The sequence below is a fragment of the Dendrobates tinctorius genome, unplaced genomic scaffold (assembly GCF_039654945.1).
Source record: "Dendrobates tinctorius isolate UK_male_01 unplaced genomic scaffold, ASM3965494v1 ptg000226l, whole genome shotgun sequence".
NCBI lineage: Eukaryota > Metazoa > Chordata > Amphibia > Anura > Dendrobatidae > Dendrobates > Dendrobates tinctorius.
Genome location: NW_027361893.1, coordinates 145,743 through 163,389, shown reverse-complemented (window position 1 = coordinate 163,389; position 17,647 = coordinate 145,743). Strand labels below are relative to the sequence as shown.

At 48.0% G+C, this 17,647-nt stretch overlaps 1 protein-coding gene across 1 annotated transcript; it reads left to right on the top strand.

The window, feature by feature from the left end:
- Positions 1–5,121: 5,121 nt before the first annotated feature.
- On the top strand, positions 5,122–6,452 carry LOC141059278 (uncharacterized). Its single transcript, XM_073555587.1, has 2 exons — positions 5,122–5,308; positions 5,423–6,452. Exons 1-2 carry the CDS (start codon positions 5,217–5,219, stop codon positions 6,405–6,407), a joined length of 1,077 nt encoding a protein of 358 aa, XP_073411688.1. The 5' UTR covers positions 5,122–5,216; the 3' UTR covers positions 6,408–6,452.
- Positions 6,453–17,647: the final 11,195 nt, after the last annotated feature.

The window sequence follows — 17,647 nt, the reverse complement described above, 5'->3', positions numbered from 1 at the left end:
ACGCAAAAGTGTCTCTGCTGGTGGGGGGCTCACCCGCCGTCCGACACACAGCAGTACTATGAGGGGCCCTGTGCCAGTGCCGTCGCCAATGAGTGGGCCCCCCCTGCTTGCTCAGGATCACAGCACTTGCAAAGTTGAAATACTTACCTTTCCCTGCTCCACCGCCGTGACGTCTTCCGTGTTTCCTGACAGTGACATTCTGGTCAGAGAGCGCAATGACATCACGTCTGTACGCCCTCTGCCTAAACAGTCCAAGTGCAGAGAGATGGAAGATGGGGATGACGAGAAGTCCAGAGTACAGGGATTCCCTAGCGAGGAGACTTATTTAATTGTTTTAAAAGTTGGGAGCAATTTTTGGGGAGCACTATACTCTGGAGAATGATATATGGGGCCCACCATACACTGGAGCATTCCAAAGGTGGACATCAGACACTGGAGCAGCATTTACAGGGCCCATTATACACTGGAGCATTAGAAATGGGGCCCATTATATATGGAGCATTATTTGGACCAATCGTAAACTAGAGCATCATCCGTGAGGCCCATCATATGCTGGAGCTTTCCAAATGGGGGACATCAGACACTGGAGCAGCATTTACAGGGCCCATTATACACTGGAGCATTAGAAATGGGGCCCATTATATATGGAGCATTATTTGGGCCCATAAGACAGCGGAGCTTCATCCATGGGGACCAACATATACTGTAGCATTATGTGGAGCTCATCATATACTGTATCGAACATTATATGGGACCAATGATTCTGTATGGAGAAATATATGGGCCTCATTACTCTGTATGGCGCACTATGCGGTGGCCATAATACTGTATGGAGTAATATACTGTCCGTTTTTGGAGCTATTGGAGAATTTAAAATGGATATCAGTCATGTGATGTAACAAGTGAAGTATTTTTCATTGTACTATACCGCTATTTCTCTGCCGTATCTGAGGATCATGATTTGTGGCATGTGTTAAAGGAGCCCAGTGACACTCTTTGGCCCTGGGCCAACGAAAATCTGGAGCCAGCCCTATCCCCCCACAACTTTAGCCAAATAACCCCCAGTTTTCAATGCTTAACTAATATTTAAAGTAAATTAAGGTTGACAAGCTTCAGTAATAAGAATTGATGTTTTTGGCATTAAAATGGGAACTGTTGGTGTGTTTCCTGTCCTCCACTCACTGCCGACTTTTCTTCCCCATTGACTTGCATTGGGTTTCGTGTTTCAGTCGGCCTCTGACTTTTCACGATAATCGGCCGATTGCGTTCGACCCGACTTGCGAAAGTCGGGTTTCATGAAACCTGACTTTGCCTTTTTTCGGGTCAAGTCGCTCATCTCTACTGAAATTGGGTCGCCCTCCCAGGGCTGTTACCGGGCCGGTGTCAGCGGGATGTGTCACAGCGGCGGTGACCCGGTCTGTGGCCCTGGGCACCCAAGTAATGGGGGGGGTTATATGTATTGTAGTTAGTTTTAATGAATAGTTTGTGACGCCACCTGTGGTGTTCGGCAAGTGAGGTGGTAAGCCAACGCTGCTTGCAGATCCTCTGGGGCTGGTGGTGTGTGGCAGCCAAGATGGTGAAGCTCCCCACAGGTGGAGCTGTAGCCCCAGGGCAGTTTAGAGGTAATGAATGAGGAGAAGCGCAGGCAGTGTAGGAGCTGGTACCCAGATGTGGTGGTGCTGAGGATGTAGGCGCGATAATGAATGGAGGACACCGGGGCTTGGAGTTCCAAAGCTTTACTCACAGTCTGTAGTGCACACAGGTGCCTGCCTCCGGGCCGTGTCCTCCAGGTCAGAGACTCAGTCAACCTCGAGGCAAGATGGTAGGCTCCCCTCCAACACTCCGCCAACATGTACCTTTCTGAACATCTCCTCTATAGCGCCTTAAAGTGTGAAGATCTCCTAGTACTGAGTTACACTGGAGTTCCTCTCATCAGATGTTCCCAAGAACTCTCCTTGTATGGCAGACAACTCCCTTATCCTGAGTCCTGGCTCTCTATCCAAATGCTGCTGTGCCCCAAGTCTTAGATGGGAGTAGTGCATTTACAGCCAACTACTCCACCGGTGTCTGCTGCAGAACCATAAGTGTCCATACAACCTCGGGGACCGGGCCCCGGCCTTGCACTTAGAACCTATAGGCAGGGTGCTTCCTTCCAACCCACGTCCTCTCTCTCTTCTATTCTCCTTCGATCCGTACTATTCTCTCTTTCTTATGGATGCTTAGGTTATAGATCAGTGTCCTTCTTCCTTCCTTTCCCGTGCCAGCTGGCTCAGGTCACTGATGCAGCTGCAGCACTCCTTCCTCCATCCCTTCTTCCAGGGATCCCCACTCCTCTCCGAGTGGCTTCCTTCTCCTATTTTCCTAGGGGACTCCTTTCGCAGACTTCCCCCCGCAGACTGACTTCTAATTCTAAACCTTCCCAGTCTTTTATGCATTCTACCTCCACCCACCTCCCAACACGTCCAGTGTTCCAAGCAGGGAACCACCAGAGGTGCTCTGCTACTCTCTAAGCACTGAGCCGCAATGTGGTTATGCAGAACTACCCTGTTGTGTGGGGTGTGAGTGTTGGAGTGTGGAAAGGAGTTCCCACCTTACCTGGACAGTGGGGCACTACACCTCAGGAGAAGGTGCAGTACCTCTGTGGCGTCTGAGCCTCAGAGACGCCACAATAGCACTTCATGATTGAGGCTCATATGCTCACAGCATACGAATAGACTACGGCTATAGCAGGAGCTAGGCAATATTAGCCAGCAATCATTTGTATTGGTTTACAGCACACTGATTGTGGAGTCACTATGGGGCTCTAAGTATTTGACTCTTTATTGTTTAACATCATGACCCATTTTTTTGTCTACTGATCCATGTCTGTTTCTTTCCAGACTTTTTAACGGCTTTTAAACAAGTGTTTATTACAATGAGCAACACAAACAAAGAAATTTGTTAAACCTGAATATTTTGGCTTGGTGGTGATCCCTGTATTTTGGTGCATACACTTTTCTCTTGTGTGGCTGCTTAGCCATAGATATATAGCCATAGCTATATCTATGGCGATATAGAGTATCTATGGCTATACAGCTATGGCTATACATCTATCTATCTGTGGGTGCTTTTAAAAACTGATCCATCAAAAAACGGATGCGACAGATCCACTAGTCGGATCCGTCGAAATAATGGATCCGTCGCATCAGTTTTTCACAATCTGCGACGGATCCATCCAGCCAATGGATTGTGACTGATGGCAAAAAACGGATGTGTTAATAAGGCCTAAGCCACATTCTCTCCACAGCTGTTACCTCACTGTTCATACCACATTGAGACCCCAAAAGTGTCTAAGTGCTGAAGGGGTTAATGTCCCCTCAGTAATAAGGAATCTCCACTTACCTTCACCCGCTGGGCCACACTACTCCACATGTATGGCTGTTCTGTGCGCACAGGACCTGTGATGAGGTCACAGGAGGGGAGGAGTCAGGGGTCACATGATCAGGGCCCTCAGTGTGTGCAGGACTCTGCTGTGCTGGTTGTCATGGTGCTGGATAAGGCCTCTTTCACACATCAGGTTTTCGCCGTCAGGCGCGATCCGGCACTTTTGACAAAAACCGGATCCGGCGAAATGCAATGCCGGATCCGGTTTCCCCCCCATTGACTTGCATTAGCGCCGGATCGGGCCGGATGGCCATGCGTTTCATCCGGTTTTCGCCGGATCCGGCAATCTGTCGAAATCCGGCGTCTGGAAAAAACGGCTACTGTAACGTTTTTTGTCTCCGGCGAAAAAGCCGGACACGCCGGATCCGGCACGTCCGGCTTTTTCACACAATGAAAGCCTATGAGCGCCGCAATGCCGGATCCGGTTTTTTGGGTCTGAACATGCTCAGTAGCTCTGCCCACAAGACACATATATAAAAGCAAGACAGTGGGACCCTCAGCCACACCCAACATGCCACCCAAGACAGGAACCAGGCGCAGGAGAAGGCAGGAGACCACTGCAGCACCATCAGCACCACCACCACCCCAAATGGAGCAGCAAAGGGAACATGCTGAGGAGGGGAGGCCAGCAGCAGATGAGAGACGGTAATTATCAAATCCCCCATTCCTCCAAACTAGGGCCATGGAATATCAAGATATTCATTGGCCCTTTGTTTCTCTTTATTCAACAGCCGCCCAAGAGATGCAGCAGTGGCAGCACTGGCAGCAGCACCACCACCCACAGCCATGGAGTCTGGCCAGCAAGAGGACAGCACATCTTCTTCTGGGAGCCCTCCCTCGCATCGTCAGCGTTTGACGGTAAGTTTTTATTTCCAAAATCCATCATCTCTGTAATATATGTCTATTCATTGCCTTTTATTTCAAAACAGGAATCACAAGATGAAGAGGAGCTCCCAGAAGAAGAAGGAAGGGGTGGACAGACACCTGGAGTGGGCTCACAATTGGTAAGATTTTGGCATCAAACGCAGAAACGCAACATCACACTACACACAACACATAGAAAACAATGTTCTGCAGACCACACACAGCAAACAAATGCCTACATCCAAACACATAAATTTTTTTCTTTTCTTCTCTAGTCTTCCCAATCTGGTGCTCGGCCAAGAGGTCCTCGCAGTGCCTCCCAGGGTCGTCGGCGACAGCAACGTGGCGGTCACCAGCGTGTAAGTATAATATTTAAGTGAAATTTTGGTACACTTTTTATTTCATGTCTTAACTGTGGTGACTAATTTTGCTATTTTTCTCTTTTACTTTAACAGCCTTCACAGCGTGCTCCCGACTCAGACAGTGAGGATGGAGGAATAGATGTGGACCACCTCATCGATCTCGTCAGAGAAAGGGAGCCGCTCTGGAATATGGCTGACCGCCGCCACGCTGACCTTATCGTTACCCGATGACTCTGGGAGGAAATCTGTTCGCTCCTTGTGGACCGCTGGGAGGACCTCGATGCTCGGGCCCAGATTAAAGAGCGTAAGTATATACAGTACCATTTGCTTGATGTAAACCAGTGTTTCCCGAACTCCAGTCCTCGTGGTCCCCACGGATCATGTGTTCAGGATTTCTATTTACTATGGAAATCCTGAAAACATGACCCCTGGGGACCATGAGGACTGGAGTTTGGGAAACACTGATGTTGTATACTAACCACATTGTCCTTTCTCGTTTCAGGGGACAGAATTGTGAAGCGGTGGCGGTCTGTGAGGGATCGTTTCAAGAAGGAGTTCAATAAAGAGATGCGGGCCCCGAGTGGATCTGGAGGACGCAGGAGCAAGTACAAGTACACACGAGCCCTGTCATTCCTCCGGGATACAATGCTCACCAGAAGGTAAATATTACACACCACATGTGAAAAAAAAATGTTTAGATGTAACAATTTTTTTTCAGCCAGGGCCATGCCATGTCCCTATTTTAATAGTTTTTTTTTCTCTTTCTTCCACAGCACGGTGAGCAGCACTCGGGAGCCTGCACGGTTGGACCCTTCTGAGGCGATCCCTGAGGAGACCGGCACCGAGGGACACTTCGACCGCCCCGGTACATCTGCACCTTCCCACACATTACAGCCATCTGTCCCATCCACCAGCGCAGGAGCATCGTCGCCGCCTACATTACATGAAGCTGCTGGTGAGGAGATCGCTTTCCCTTTACCCAACCCTTCTGCCCCTGCCACCTCTAGTACACCTGCGGGTACTGGGAGGCAGCGGCAGAGGGGTCAGGAAAAGACTTATGTGCCAGAGTTCTTGCATCTGAATGCATCTTTCCAGAACTGTCTAAAAGTATTGTCAGAGCAAATCTCCGCAGGCTTTCAGCAGATCAACTCCAGCATTCTGGAGTTGAAGACACTTCTGCAAACCATGCATTCAGAAGCAAGATCTTCGCCAAACCACACCTTTTTCAGGTCTGTTGTGGAGCGCATGGCAACGCTCTCTCCTACCCAGCAGATGCATGTAATGCATTCATGCCACGGTGCTCTCCAGCACGTTACCTCCCAACCTCCTCCTCCCACCACAGTAGTTCCTCCACCTGCACCCCCTCCAGCCACTTTCCATCCTCCCCCTCTTATTACATACCATCCACCTCCCCAGTACCAGCAACCTCCCCAGTACCAGCAACCTCCCCAGTACCAGCAACCTCCCCAGTACCAGCAACCTCCCCACTTCCAGCAACCTGCCCCGTACCAAACTCCTTCCCCATACAACTTGCCATCAACATCATCTGCTCCTACAGTCCCTGCCCAACCCTCCACTCCACCGCCCACCACCTCTTCTGCCTTCCACATGTCCACCCATTCTGTAGCTTTTTCCACACCTTCACCTCTAACTGTTCCTTCCCCACCACGATCCCAGTCCTCTCTCCACACTCCCAGTGTCGAAGTGTCCCGCAGCCCCTCCAGCAGTATTTCCACCCCACACTACACAGATTTATAATGTGTTTTTTAATAAAAATGGTCATTTGGTTTAAAACATTTATTAAAAAAGTTTTTTTTCACTTTAAAAACATTTATTTAAAATATTTTTTTTGTTGTAAAAAGTTAAATTATCGTTTCACAATGGTTGTCTGTCATTTCTTTCTGCGGCGAGCTATGTTTAAAAAAAAAGGTCAAATACAGGGTACTTCAAAGGTAAAAAGGTATTCAAAACCAGGTATATAACTGTGGGTAAATTTTAGCTTTTTGCCACAGTTGTGTTCCTGGTTGTGTTTGAAGCAAAGTATTTCACCTAAAAAGTTGTGTTTATTGTTGGTGATTTCCTAACAATGTACACAACTTTTGTTAAAAGGTGAAATACTTTGCATAAAACACAACCAGGTACACACCTGTGGCCTAAAGGTAAAAACAGTAAGACCATGACAAGATAGCCAACTTTGGTTGGCAAAGGTATATACTGTTGGTACAGAAGGTTCACAAGTTTGGTTAAGGGCACAAATCTTTCACACTCTGTCATCCTGCCAGTGTACTGTGCCTTGAGGTGACAAAGTATAGTGCAAAATTGTCCCTCATTACTGAAACCGTCACAGAACTTCTAGTGGTAATGTCATGGTAATCTTGCAAGGTGGTTTCTTCAGAGGTGTCCTCAATGGAAATGGGTTCCTTGCAGATAACAAAATTGTGGAGTACCACACAAGCTTTGATCACCTCATCCACAGTTTCTGTCTTGAGGTTGATCGCAGTCAATAGGACCCGCCATTTGTCTGTCAGAATACCAAAGGTACATTCAACCATTCTTCTTGCTCTTGTGAGGCGGTAATTAAAAATGTGTTTTGTTCTTGACAATCCTCTGCTACCGTATGGTTTCAAAAGGTGTTCTGACAGCTGGAAGGCTTCATCCCCTACACAGACAAATGGCATAGGTGGGCCAGATGTTTGTGGCAGCGGTCTAGGGGGTGGGAACTGGAAGGTGTTTCCATACAGTTTACGCCCCATGGCAGACAGTTTGAAAATTTGAGAGTCATTGGAGCGGCCATAGGCCCCAATATCAACCGCAATAAATTTGTATTCCGCGTCAGCGATGGCCATGAGGACAATTGAAAAATATTTCTTGTAATTGAAATTTTCCGATCCCGATCCGGCTGGCTTTACAATGCGGATATGTTTCCCGTCCACAGCGCCCAAGCAGTTCGGAAACTGACATATCTGTTGAAACTTTTCTGAAATTTCAATCCACCTCTCTGTTGTGGGCTCTGGTAAAAACTCTTCAGCTAAGGAGTCCCACAGTGCACGGCATGTGTACTTCACTATTCCAGATATGGTGGAAATCCCGAGTCTGTACTGGAAATGCAGTGACGAAAGGGATTCTCCAGTTGCAAGAAATCTGTGGGGAATTAAAAAACAATCAATTAGTTTAAAATCACAGCATTACATACCAAAAGTCAGCTCTAACACTTGGAGATGCAAACTACCACCAACAAGATTGCAGTGAAAGTGTGCTCTGATGCGAGGCATAGCCAATAAATGTGGCTTACCTTAAAGTCACCATCAGACGCTCTGCGGGTGAAACAGAGAAGCGGCAATAGGTGTCCGATTTTCTTATGAGGTATGCAATGCGCTCCACCAAGTAATCAAAATTCTCCATTTTCATCCGAACACATCCAAAAAATTTATCCGGGTTTCGTCGAAGGTCCATGCAGAGTGTAGAATAGATCCCACGCGTCATTCTCTTGGCTGTGATGGGGTGGATCCACAAACGTCGTCTACGATGCCTGATGAGCTGCTGTCTCGCTCTCTCCTTCTCCAGAACAATCACCCTCAAACGATTCGCCTCCGCTATAAAATCCGCCAAATTAGTCAAAATATTTCCAATCACAACATCCATCTTCGCCAGTAACTTGCTCTTCTCTCCAACCTGCACTTTCTCCTCTACAACCTGTCAAAGAAGGGCTGTAGGAACATGCTATATATAGTTTTTCAGTAGCCAATCCCTTTCGGAAGGCCACAAGGGGCGATTTTAAAAACCGGATCCAGCGTAATCCGTTGAAAAACGGATCGAAAACCGGATGAACCGGATGAGACGGATCCGGTTTTGGCTGTCAAGCGGAAGACGGATCCGGCAGAAAACCGGATCCGTCACATCCGGTTTTACTAAACATTTGCCGGATCCGGCGCTCCGGCACGACGCCGGAACGCGCCTGACGCCGAAAACCTGATGTGTGAAAGTAGCCTAAGCCGGATTACTTACTGGTAATGCTCTTTTAATGAGTCCACGACAGCACCCACTGGAGGTAGCGGGATCCGCCTTACATATGGCTTCGATTGGAACGTCTCCCCTCTCGGCCCAAGATGATGCCATTGCTCTAGTAGAATGAGCTCTGATGTTCTCCGGAGGATCTTCATCTCTCGCGGAGTAACCTAATTGGATGGCATCCCTGGTCCATCGGGATAAGGTGCTCTTCGTGACTCCGTACCCCTCTTTACAGCCCTGAAAAGATATGAACAGAGCCCTACACTGCCTCCAGCTCCAGGACCTTTCGATGTATTTTAAGACAGTTCTCTTAACGTCTAAGGTGTGAAATTTCTGTTCTTCAAGAGTGGAGAGATCCCTGAAGAAAGTGGGGAGAAGTATCTCTTGTGACCTATGGAATTTTGCTGATACCTTAGGTTGATCTTAAAACCAGATCCCTCATACCTTCCTATCCTGATACGTTTGTAGGAAGGGTGGATCTATGGATAAGGCTTGAATGTTGCTAACTCTCCTAGCGGATATTAGTGCTAAGATGGTCGTTTTGTGTGACAAGTATTTAGGAGAAATACTGTCTATTGGTTCAAGAGGGGCTTCCGTTAGGGCGTCTAGAACCAAAATTTAAATCCCAAGAAGGGATTCTAGGTATGTGAACAGGGGTCATCCGTTTACAAGCTGTAATAAATCGGGACACCCATCTGTTCCGGCTATATTATGGCCGTAGAGTGTTCCTAATGCAGACACTTGGATTTTATTGCTAGACCCAGTTCTTTACCTTTTAGTAGAAATTCCAGGATAGGAACTATCGGAATTCCGGTGGAGTGAGAGGCTGTATAGAACTGCAGAAATTTTTTTTTTCATATTTTTGTATAAATCTGTGTAGTAGACTGCTTCCTACTCTGTAGGAGCGTAGTAATTTGTGTCTCAAAAAACCCTCCTGTTTTTAGTAGCTGCTTCTCAGATTCCACGTCGACAAGTGTAGGCTGTCCACTTGGGGGTGGAGAAAAGGGCTTTGGGAGAGTAGGTTGGGGATCAACGGCAGGACCCAAGGACCTGATATGGACATGGTTGGTAGCCATGAGAACTATGGTCTCTTGGGCTAGAACGGTGCTATCAAAATTATCCTCGCACTGTCCTCTCTAATCTTCCGAATGACCTGTGGTAGGAGGATTATCGGAGGGAAGTGTGGTGTAGTAACCACTGGGTCCACTAGGGGGCGCTGTGTGGAGGTCCCAAGATAACGGATGAGTGGCAGAATCCTGAAGGATGGTTATGTATCTCAAAGTGGGTGGCTTTGAGATGGAGACTTGTGCATGTGTGATCAGCAATATCATTGCTGAGGTCTTCCTTCAAAGTGTAAGGGAGAAGTCTTCAGGTAACTAGAGAGATGGGCGGGTTCTGGTTACCTGCAAACCCACCCAGTGTCTGAAAACGCCTGTAGTAAAAGGCTATGTGAGTGTGTGAAGGACCTGTGATGAGGTCATAGTCACGGGACCCGGTGGGCATGTCTATAGACCATATAATGTGGCCAGGGTAGGTCACATGTGGTGAATGCAGGGACCTGGTTGGTCCAGAGCGGAAGGTCCCATGAGGATGATTGTCTCCTGGCTAACAGCCTGTGTGTGGCTGTGTGTAATGGCTGCCAGAGCCTGAAAGTTCCCTGGAGGGATATGGATGTCTGCAGCATGAGTGACGGAACCAGGTGGAGACCCTGACGTGAGTGAGATAAATGAGGCTAAGAGAGCCTGTGCTGGACATTGAACAACCTGTGTGAACACTGGGTTTACAGTGGGAAGCTATAATGGACGCTCTGCTGTTTATGTGAAGTTTTGTTGATAGAATCAATCGGTTTATGCTGCATAATAAACCGCATGGACTGCTATGTTTGATGGAAAACCCGTGCCGAATGTGTTTTGTTCGCTGCCAAGTGAGAATTCCCCAAGTAAATGACAGTGCTACCTCACATTTGGTGGAGGAAGCTTTGTTGTAGCCTTGTTGCTGGGAGCAACGGAAGAGGACTGCAAAGTTTCGGTTGCTAAGGGCAACGGTTTCCAAAGGCGTATCTTGCAGTGCTGGCAACTCTGAGCCAGGACGGCTGACGGTTGTGGAAGCCACTGCCCGGCTGTGGTTCTGGAACCGTGGGGCGGCCTAGTGAGTAAGGCACTGTCCGAATCAGTGAGCCCAGTGCGGCCGTTTCCTCAGGAGAAAGAGACTGGTGTTTACTAGGATACCTCTGCTGTAGAGGGGTCCGAGAACCTGTTCGGCCAGCAGGTGACGGTCGTGAAAAACGTGTTTTATTGACCAGGATCAGTGAGAAAGAGACTGGTGATTGCTATAGGGTGCCTCTGAGGAGAAGAGGTATCTGAGGACCTGTGGGGCCGACACAGGTAACAGACAGGTGATCGTGTTGTACTGACCGGGTCAGTGGGAAAGACTGTTCCTGGAGGGTTCAGTGAGCGAGGGACAGTGTTGGGAAGATCCCTGGAGCACGTGGTATGACCTTGGACCTGGTGAGGCTGTGTTGGGTAGTCTCAGGCTGAGACGGATGTCCTGAATAGCACCCGCTAAGCCCCTGGACCTGGTGAGGCCGGTGTGTTGGGAAACCCTGGAAAGAGCGTCGGCTCCCTGAATAGCACCCTGTGCGCCCTGTGTGTTGGACAGTCTCAGGTGGAGACGGTGCTTCCTGAATAGCACACAGACAGGACACGTGAGTTTTTTTTGTGTGGTGTTTTTCTTTTCTCAACTCAGCCTGTGGTGGCTCAGTGGGAGTCAAGAAGGTGACAAGCGGCTTGATGTGGCTCAGTGGGGTCACAAAGGTGACAAGTGGCTTCCGGTAACTCAATGGGGTTACAAAGGGGACAAGCGGCTTCTGGTGGATCGGTGGGGTTACGAAGGGGACAAGCGGCTTCTGGTGGATCGGCGGGTCCACGAAGACGGTGCAGCAGGAGCTGCAGTGACTCCAGCCGCTGTGTGTGTGAACAGCAGCCGGTGGTGTCGGTGATCGGTGACAGCAGGAGCTGTGGTGGTGCCAACAAGGACTTGTGTGGTATCGTTAAGACAAACTGTTGTGTGTACTGTGGTCTGAGAAGACCGGTATAACGGACATGGTGAGATCCCGAAAGGGGGTGGAGTCCCAGAAGAGGGCGGTGACCCAAATCGGAGTGGTAACCCAAAAAGGGGTGGAGTCCCGGGAGGGGGCGGTAACCCAAATTGGGGTGGTTCAGGAAATGGCAGCACTGGTTGAGTTAGTGGGTATGTCTGCAGTACCGCAGTGTATGTGTATGTCTTGGGAGGAATGTGAGATATCCTTTCCGGGTAGTAATGACGGGCCCCAGGTGTGTACCGTGATGCTGTACTAGGAAGGAGTCTCTGGTAGGCTGGACTCCAAGAGTCAGGTGACTATGACAGGAACGCCGCTCGTTTTATCTCTGACCGAGGAAAACGTCAGAGTTCGCTGCGTCCACGGGGGCGTTGTGAATTATAAGGTGGACAGAGTCCTGATTGAGATGAAAAAGGGGGAGTGCCAAGGCGGTAGGATGCCACCAAACTTAGTGCATACCTTCGAGAAGCACCGGGACTTTGTCATATTTGATGATGTGGGGAAGGAGGATAGAGACGTTTCTACTGTAGGGCTAGCAGACACTGAGACACTGACGCCTCCTAACGTGGACAGGCCAGACATAGGGGCGACCGGAGAAAGAATGGTGTCGGACGAACTTACTGACCGGATGTCACCTGAAGGGTACAACGGTGTGAATGAGAAGGGTGTGAAACAAAAAGAGTAGAGCTGACACACGGACAGAGTGTCTTGGGGGTTCACCGTACGGTGTGGTGTGACGTGTTGTTGCCAGTATCCACCACTAGGACAGAATCTAGTGCTGTGCTGACTGAAACTCGTGACAGGACGGATGGTAACCTGATCGAGAAGATAACGGGAGTAGAGACACAGTCAGAGCGTAACTGGGGGGTTCACTCAACTGATGGGACTAACCCCGGGGTACCTTTTGACGATATAATTAAAGAAGTAATGGTGCAACACATACTGGCCAAAAGAGAACTAGAGCAGGAGATACAGTTAATAAAAGAGACAGTGAAGGAACATCTCGAGCGAGAAATTGTGAGGAGACAACGGCCGAGCACAGAGTGGAGGAGCTCGAGAAAGAAGTCTTGAAGCTCAGAGGTCACCTGTCAACGTGGCACAGCGCAAACAACACCTTAAGAGAAGATGTGGAAGGGCTTGAGAAAGAAGTCTTGGATCTCAGTGGTCACCTGTCAATGTGGCAAAATGTGAACAAGACCCTTAGGGAAGAAATGGAAGAACTCAGAGGAGTAGGTAAAAGTCTTCTGCGGGAGAAGTTGGACGAAGACTTAGGCTAGTTTCACACTAGCGTTTATGAGCGCAGCGACGGCCTGCGCACGGCCGCCACTAAGCCACTCCCCCGCCGGTAGCTCTGCCCACCGGCGCATGACGCTGCATGCGCCCTGCGTCCCCTATCTTTATCACAGGGGGTGCAGGCCATGCGCAGTATGCGTTTGGCGGCGCATGCGCCTTTTTGACGGTGCGCCGACGCAACCAAACTGCAGCAGGTTGCGTTTGGCGCAGGTCGGCGCACCGTCAAAAGGACGCATGCGCCGCCAAACGCATACTGCGCACGGCCTGCGCCCCCAGTGATAAAGATAGGGGACGCAGGGCGCATGCAGCATCATGCGCCGGTGGGCGGAGCTACCGCCGGAGGCGCGGCAGGGGGCGGGGCTTAGCGGCGGCCGTGCGCAGGCCGTCGCTGCGCTCATAAATGATAGTGTGAAACTAGCCTTACCGCGGGTGAGCGCAAGTGATAACAAGACAGAACGGCCCCTGATCCTATCCACACAACTAGCAGTAGCCGTGAAGCATACCTACGATGCCCTAGACGCCTCGGCACAGCCGGAGAGCCAACTAAGCCTAAAGCAAGAAAGGTGAAATCTAAACTGCCCCGGAGCAGACCCCAAAAGGAATAGATAGCCCCCAAACATATATTGTCAGTGAGACAAGATGTAACACAAATGCAGGCAGAAAAGTAGACTGAGCAAAACGATGGGGCCCAAACTGACTAGACAGGAAAGGAAAGACACTGTCTGCAATCACGCAAAAACCCTGAAAAATCCAACACGTCTGATGTACAAAAAAACATTGAAGTCACATGACTTCGCCCCCACTATATCAGCACTCCGGTTTGTACTGGGAGCAAAGCAAAAGAGACCAATATAACAGGGGACTGAACAAATTGACACAGGCCGTAAGGCTGGAGTCACACACAGCGAATAAAAAAATCGGTCCCATTTTAACGGTCCGAAATCGCACAAAGGTATCTTAACCATTGATCCGTTTTTGGTGCGATTTTTCTTCATTGATGCGATTTTAATTGCATGTAAGGATCCGTTTGACATCCGTCTGGTGAGATTTTCTCGCAGGATAGCTAAATGGACATATAATGGAGCCCAATGACAGGTTTCCCCACACAAAGAATGAATAGATCTAGACACATTAAATACATATATATATATATATATATTTTATACATGTCATAGAGACACATTTATATATATATATATATATATATTTAGAATTCATACAGTTCTTCATAGCAGTATAGCCTCAGAAACATTTGCCGGCTTTTGTATAATCATTCTCCTGCCCGACATGAAATGACACATGGTTTACATATAGTTAACCATTTCATTTCATGTTTTTTTCGTTATGTCTATCACTATTAATTAGATGAGGGTTTGTGGGTAAAATTATGGAGTTGTAGGGGTTAATTTAAGGGGTTAATTCGTTGTATTAAATTGCAGGGACTCCTGCTGACGTCATTGAGGCTGCAGGGAGTCCCGAGGATCGGATCCGTTCAAAAAAAAAAAAAATCGCATGATGGGAGCAGCAACATAGAATAACATTGGGATGAATGCAATGCGATTTCTTATCGCATTGCATTTGTCCGATTTAATCGCTAGTGTGACCCCGGCCTAACATATGGAGCGGTGGTCCAGCACAACCCCCAGAGGAGCAAGCTGAACCCGCACAACAAGCAGAGAAAGACAAAACCAGATCAGATGCAAAGGATTAGCAAATGAACCACTTAGCTGAACAATGCAGGATCAGGGCAGGAGACATCAGACCTCTGAATGCACAGAAAAGCAATCACCAGCAGGGATTGCAGGAAGTCTGCAGACTTAAATACTCCAATCAGTAACCCCAGATCTCCAATTGTCATCATCATCATCATCAGGTGGCAGATCTGTCAATCTGGTCAGCTCCACTACCTCCAGTAACCACCGGAGGGAGCAGGGGCAGCTTCAGCTCAGAAGTCTGAGCCAGGGAATTCATAACAGTTAGGCTCATTTCAGGGGATGGTCCCTGCGGTGTCTCCCTTGTGCAATGTCTCTCCCAGTGCTCTGTGTGATGAGAGCAGCATCTGGTCTGTTGTCTGCTTAGCTGAATAGTAATCAGCCAGCTCTGCTTACAGTCAGAAATAAAGTACAACAGTGTACTTATGATATTTGAGTGCTTACTTCATGATTCATAGCTGTTAATTTGTTCCCCCAAAAAATGATTTCATTGATAACGACTGACATCCTACCTAGTTTGAGCAAGGCCTACTACTTCTCGAATGGCTCTTCTGCACTCCATAAAAATAAGAAAAACTTTATAAATGCCTGCCATCACAAGAAAGGTTTTGGAGTGGAAGCTGAATGGACTTTTTTGCCATAGTTCATGACAAACATGAATGTGAAGATTTAGGAGGCCCCGTGAAACGTTTTTCAGCTCGGGCTAGACACCAGAGGACATATTCAGACCAAATCTTATCACCCATGCAACTTTTCAACTGGAGAAAGAAAATCATTCCTAACATCCAGATCATGTACTGCACAACACAAACCAGGACTATGAAGAAGAAGAGAGTCAGTTAAAACATTGATTTCTGTAAGCTGAACCCATCAGAGACTCAGCAATACCGGACTGTCATCCCATGTAGTGAAAAAGAAAAGGCACTCCTCCTTCATTTTAAATGTGTTTATTCCTTCTGGCAGAAGAGAGATTCATCGGCCATGTTGGAAATCCCTGTGCTCACAGCTGTGCTTGGTTAGCCACTCTTCTCCCCTTTATAATCTGGGTTCTGTTACTAAATCCTTGTGTGAGCTACAGTAGCATTTGCTGCATGGAGAGGAGTGTGAAGAAACCAGATTGTATCCTAATTTCCCAGACAAGCATGTTTTTGTAAACCCACAAGAATTGACTTTTTTTCTGTATATTGGCTTGTGGATTTAAGTGTTAATATCTGGTGGGTCAATAATACAGACTTTCATGCCATTTAACATACTGTGTAAGTCTGTAATAGTGTCTTGTACATAGTGAGTGCTTATCTGTTTATTGTGAGCTGATATGCTAATTGTGTATTGTATACTATAACCAGTTTGTTGACTTCGAAGGGAGATAGGTAAAGGCTGTGAGGGTGTACTGAAGGACACTGGGCAATTCTAAAAATAGCTTTCTTGCCTTGGGTATAAAAAGACCCTGACATGGAGAGACCAGAGCTCATCTCATCACACAGAGAGCTACCAGTCTGCACAACACTCAATGGACGAGAGAGAGGACAGCAGCCAATTCATCATGGCACCATCACGAGGGACATGGATCTATCATTCTAAGGGAAACAACCTAGGAGTTATCGGCTTCGGTTGGAAGGAAACAGATCTGATCCATTGACCATCTCTCAAGTATGGATATGTTTGGAGAAAGCCAGGTTTTGGGACCCGCTGGTTGCCTTGTTCCATGGAGATGGTCGGATAAGCCAGGTGGTGACTCTCGTGTCAACTGGCTTTAGACCTTGTATGGACAGTATGGACTGTCACCTCCCTACGCTTGTTGTTATTTCTTCTCTGTGTGTATATCACAGGTGGAATAGCAACCCTGGGAGCTCTGACGTTGTGTCAACTGTAGTTGGACCTTCCATGGACTCTATGGACTGTTCTCGGTCATCTCCCTACGCTTGTCAATATCTCTTCTCTGTGTGTATATCACAGGTGGAATATCGACCCTGGGAGCTCTGACGTAAAATCTACTGTTATCCAGGCGAGTGAGCAGAAGGGTTAGGCCCTGTAATGTGCACTATGTTGGGGGCAATTGTTGGGATTGTTCTGTTTACTATTGGGTGTTTTGGTTCAATAAAGTATTGCCACACTGTTTTACCCTAACCCTGTGTTGTCTGTGTAGTATGTTGCCCACAGGGAGATAGAGCGGGCGTTCAGTGGTATGAGCCCTGGTCCATGCAGTCTTTCTAAAGGCAGCCAGGCCAGCGGATGAGAGCACCCACTGACCCCACTTCTCCACAAGGAGTTCATATGAAAAAGATTTGGAAGAGTTATCTGTGACTGTTGCTTGGTTTGTATGTGTGGTAATTCCCTATCCTCTGTTTTGGTTTATTCCCCTACCTCCACTCCCTGGTGCATTCCACTGTTATATGTGAGTGAATATTTTGTATGCCTGGAGTATTCTGTTAACCCCTGTTTGTTTTGCCTTGTTTATCAAGTTGGTGTCCTATGGTGCACAGTAACACCCCCTCTTCCCTGGGTGGGAGAAGAGATCAGACGGAGGGCTAACTGAGGAGATAAGGCAAGGATAGAGGCCCGGCATCTTCACCTTCAGAAGTATCATGGGAAGAAGGGCAAGCAAGGGCGCCCCCTAGTGTTATGGACAGGGAAGGAGCCACTGATCCTGAGTCACCCAACAGCTGTGTTGTGACACATACTGACACAAGGAAACGGCCACTGTTAGGAAGAGATTGTGGACAAGATCACATTTCACCAAGTAGAAGGGACAAAGTGATGATAAATGAACAAATGTAAGAGAGCAATGGAGTCTTATCTAATCTAAATAATTGGTACAGAAGTGTTAGAACTGCTCACCTAATAGGGTTGTGTGAGACACAACACATATAAAGCTCTGAATCCAGATG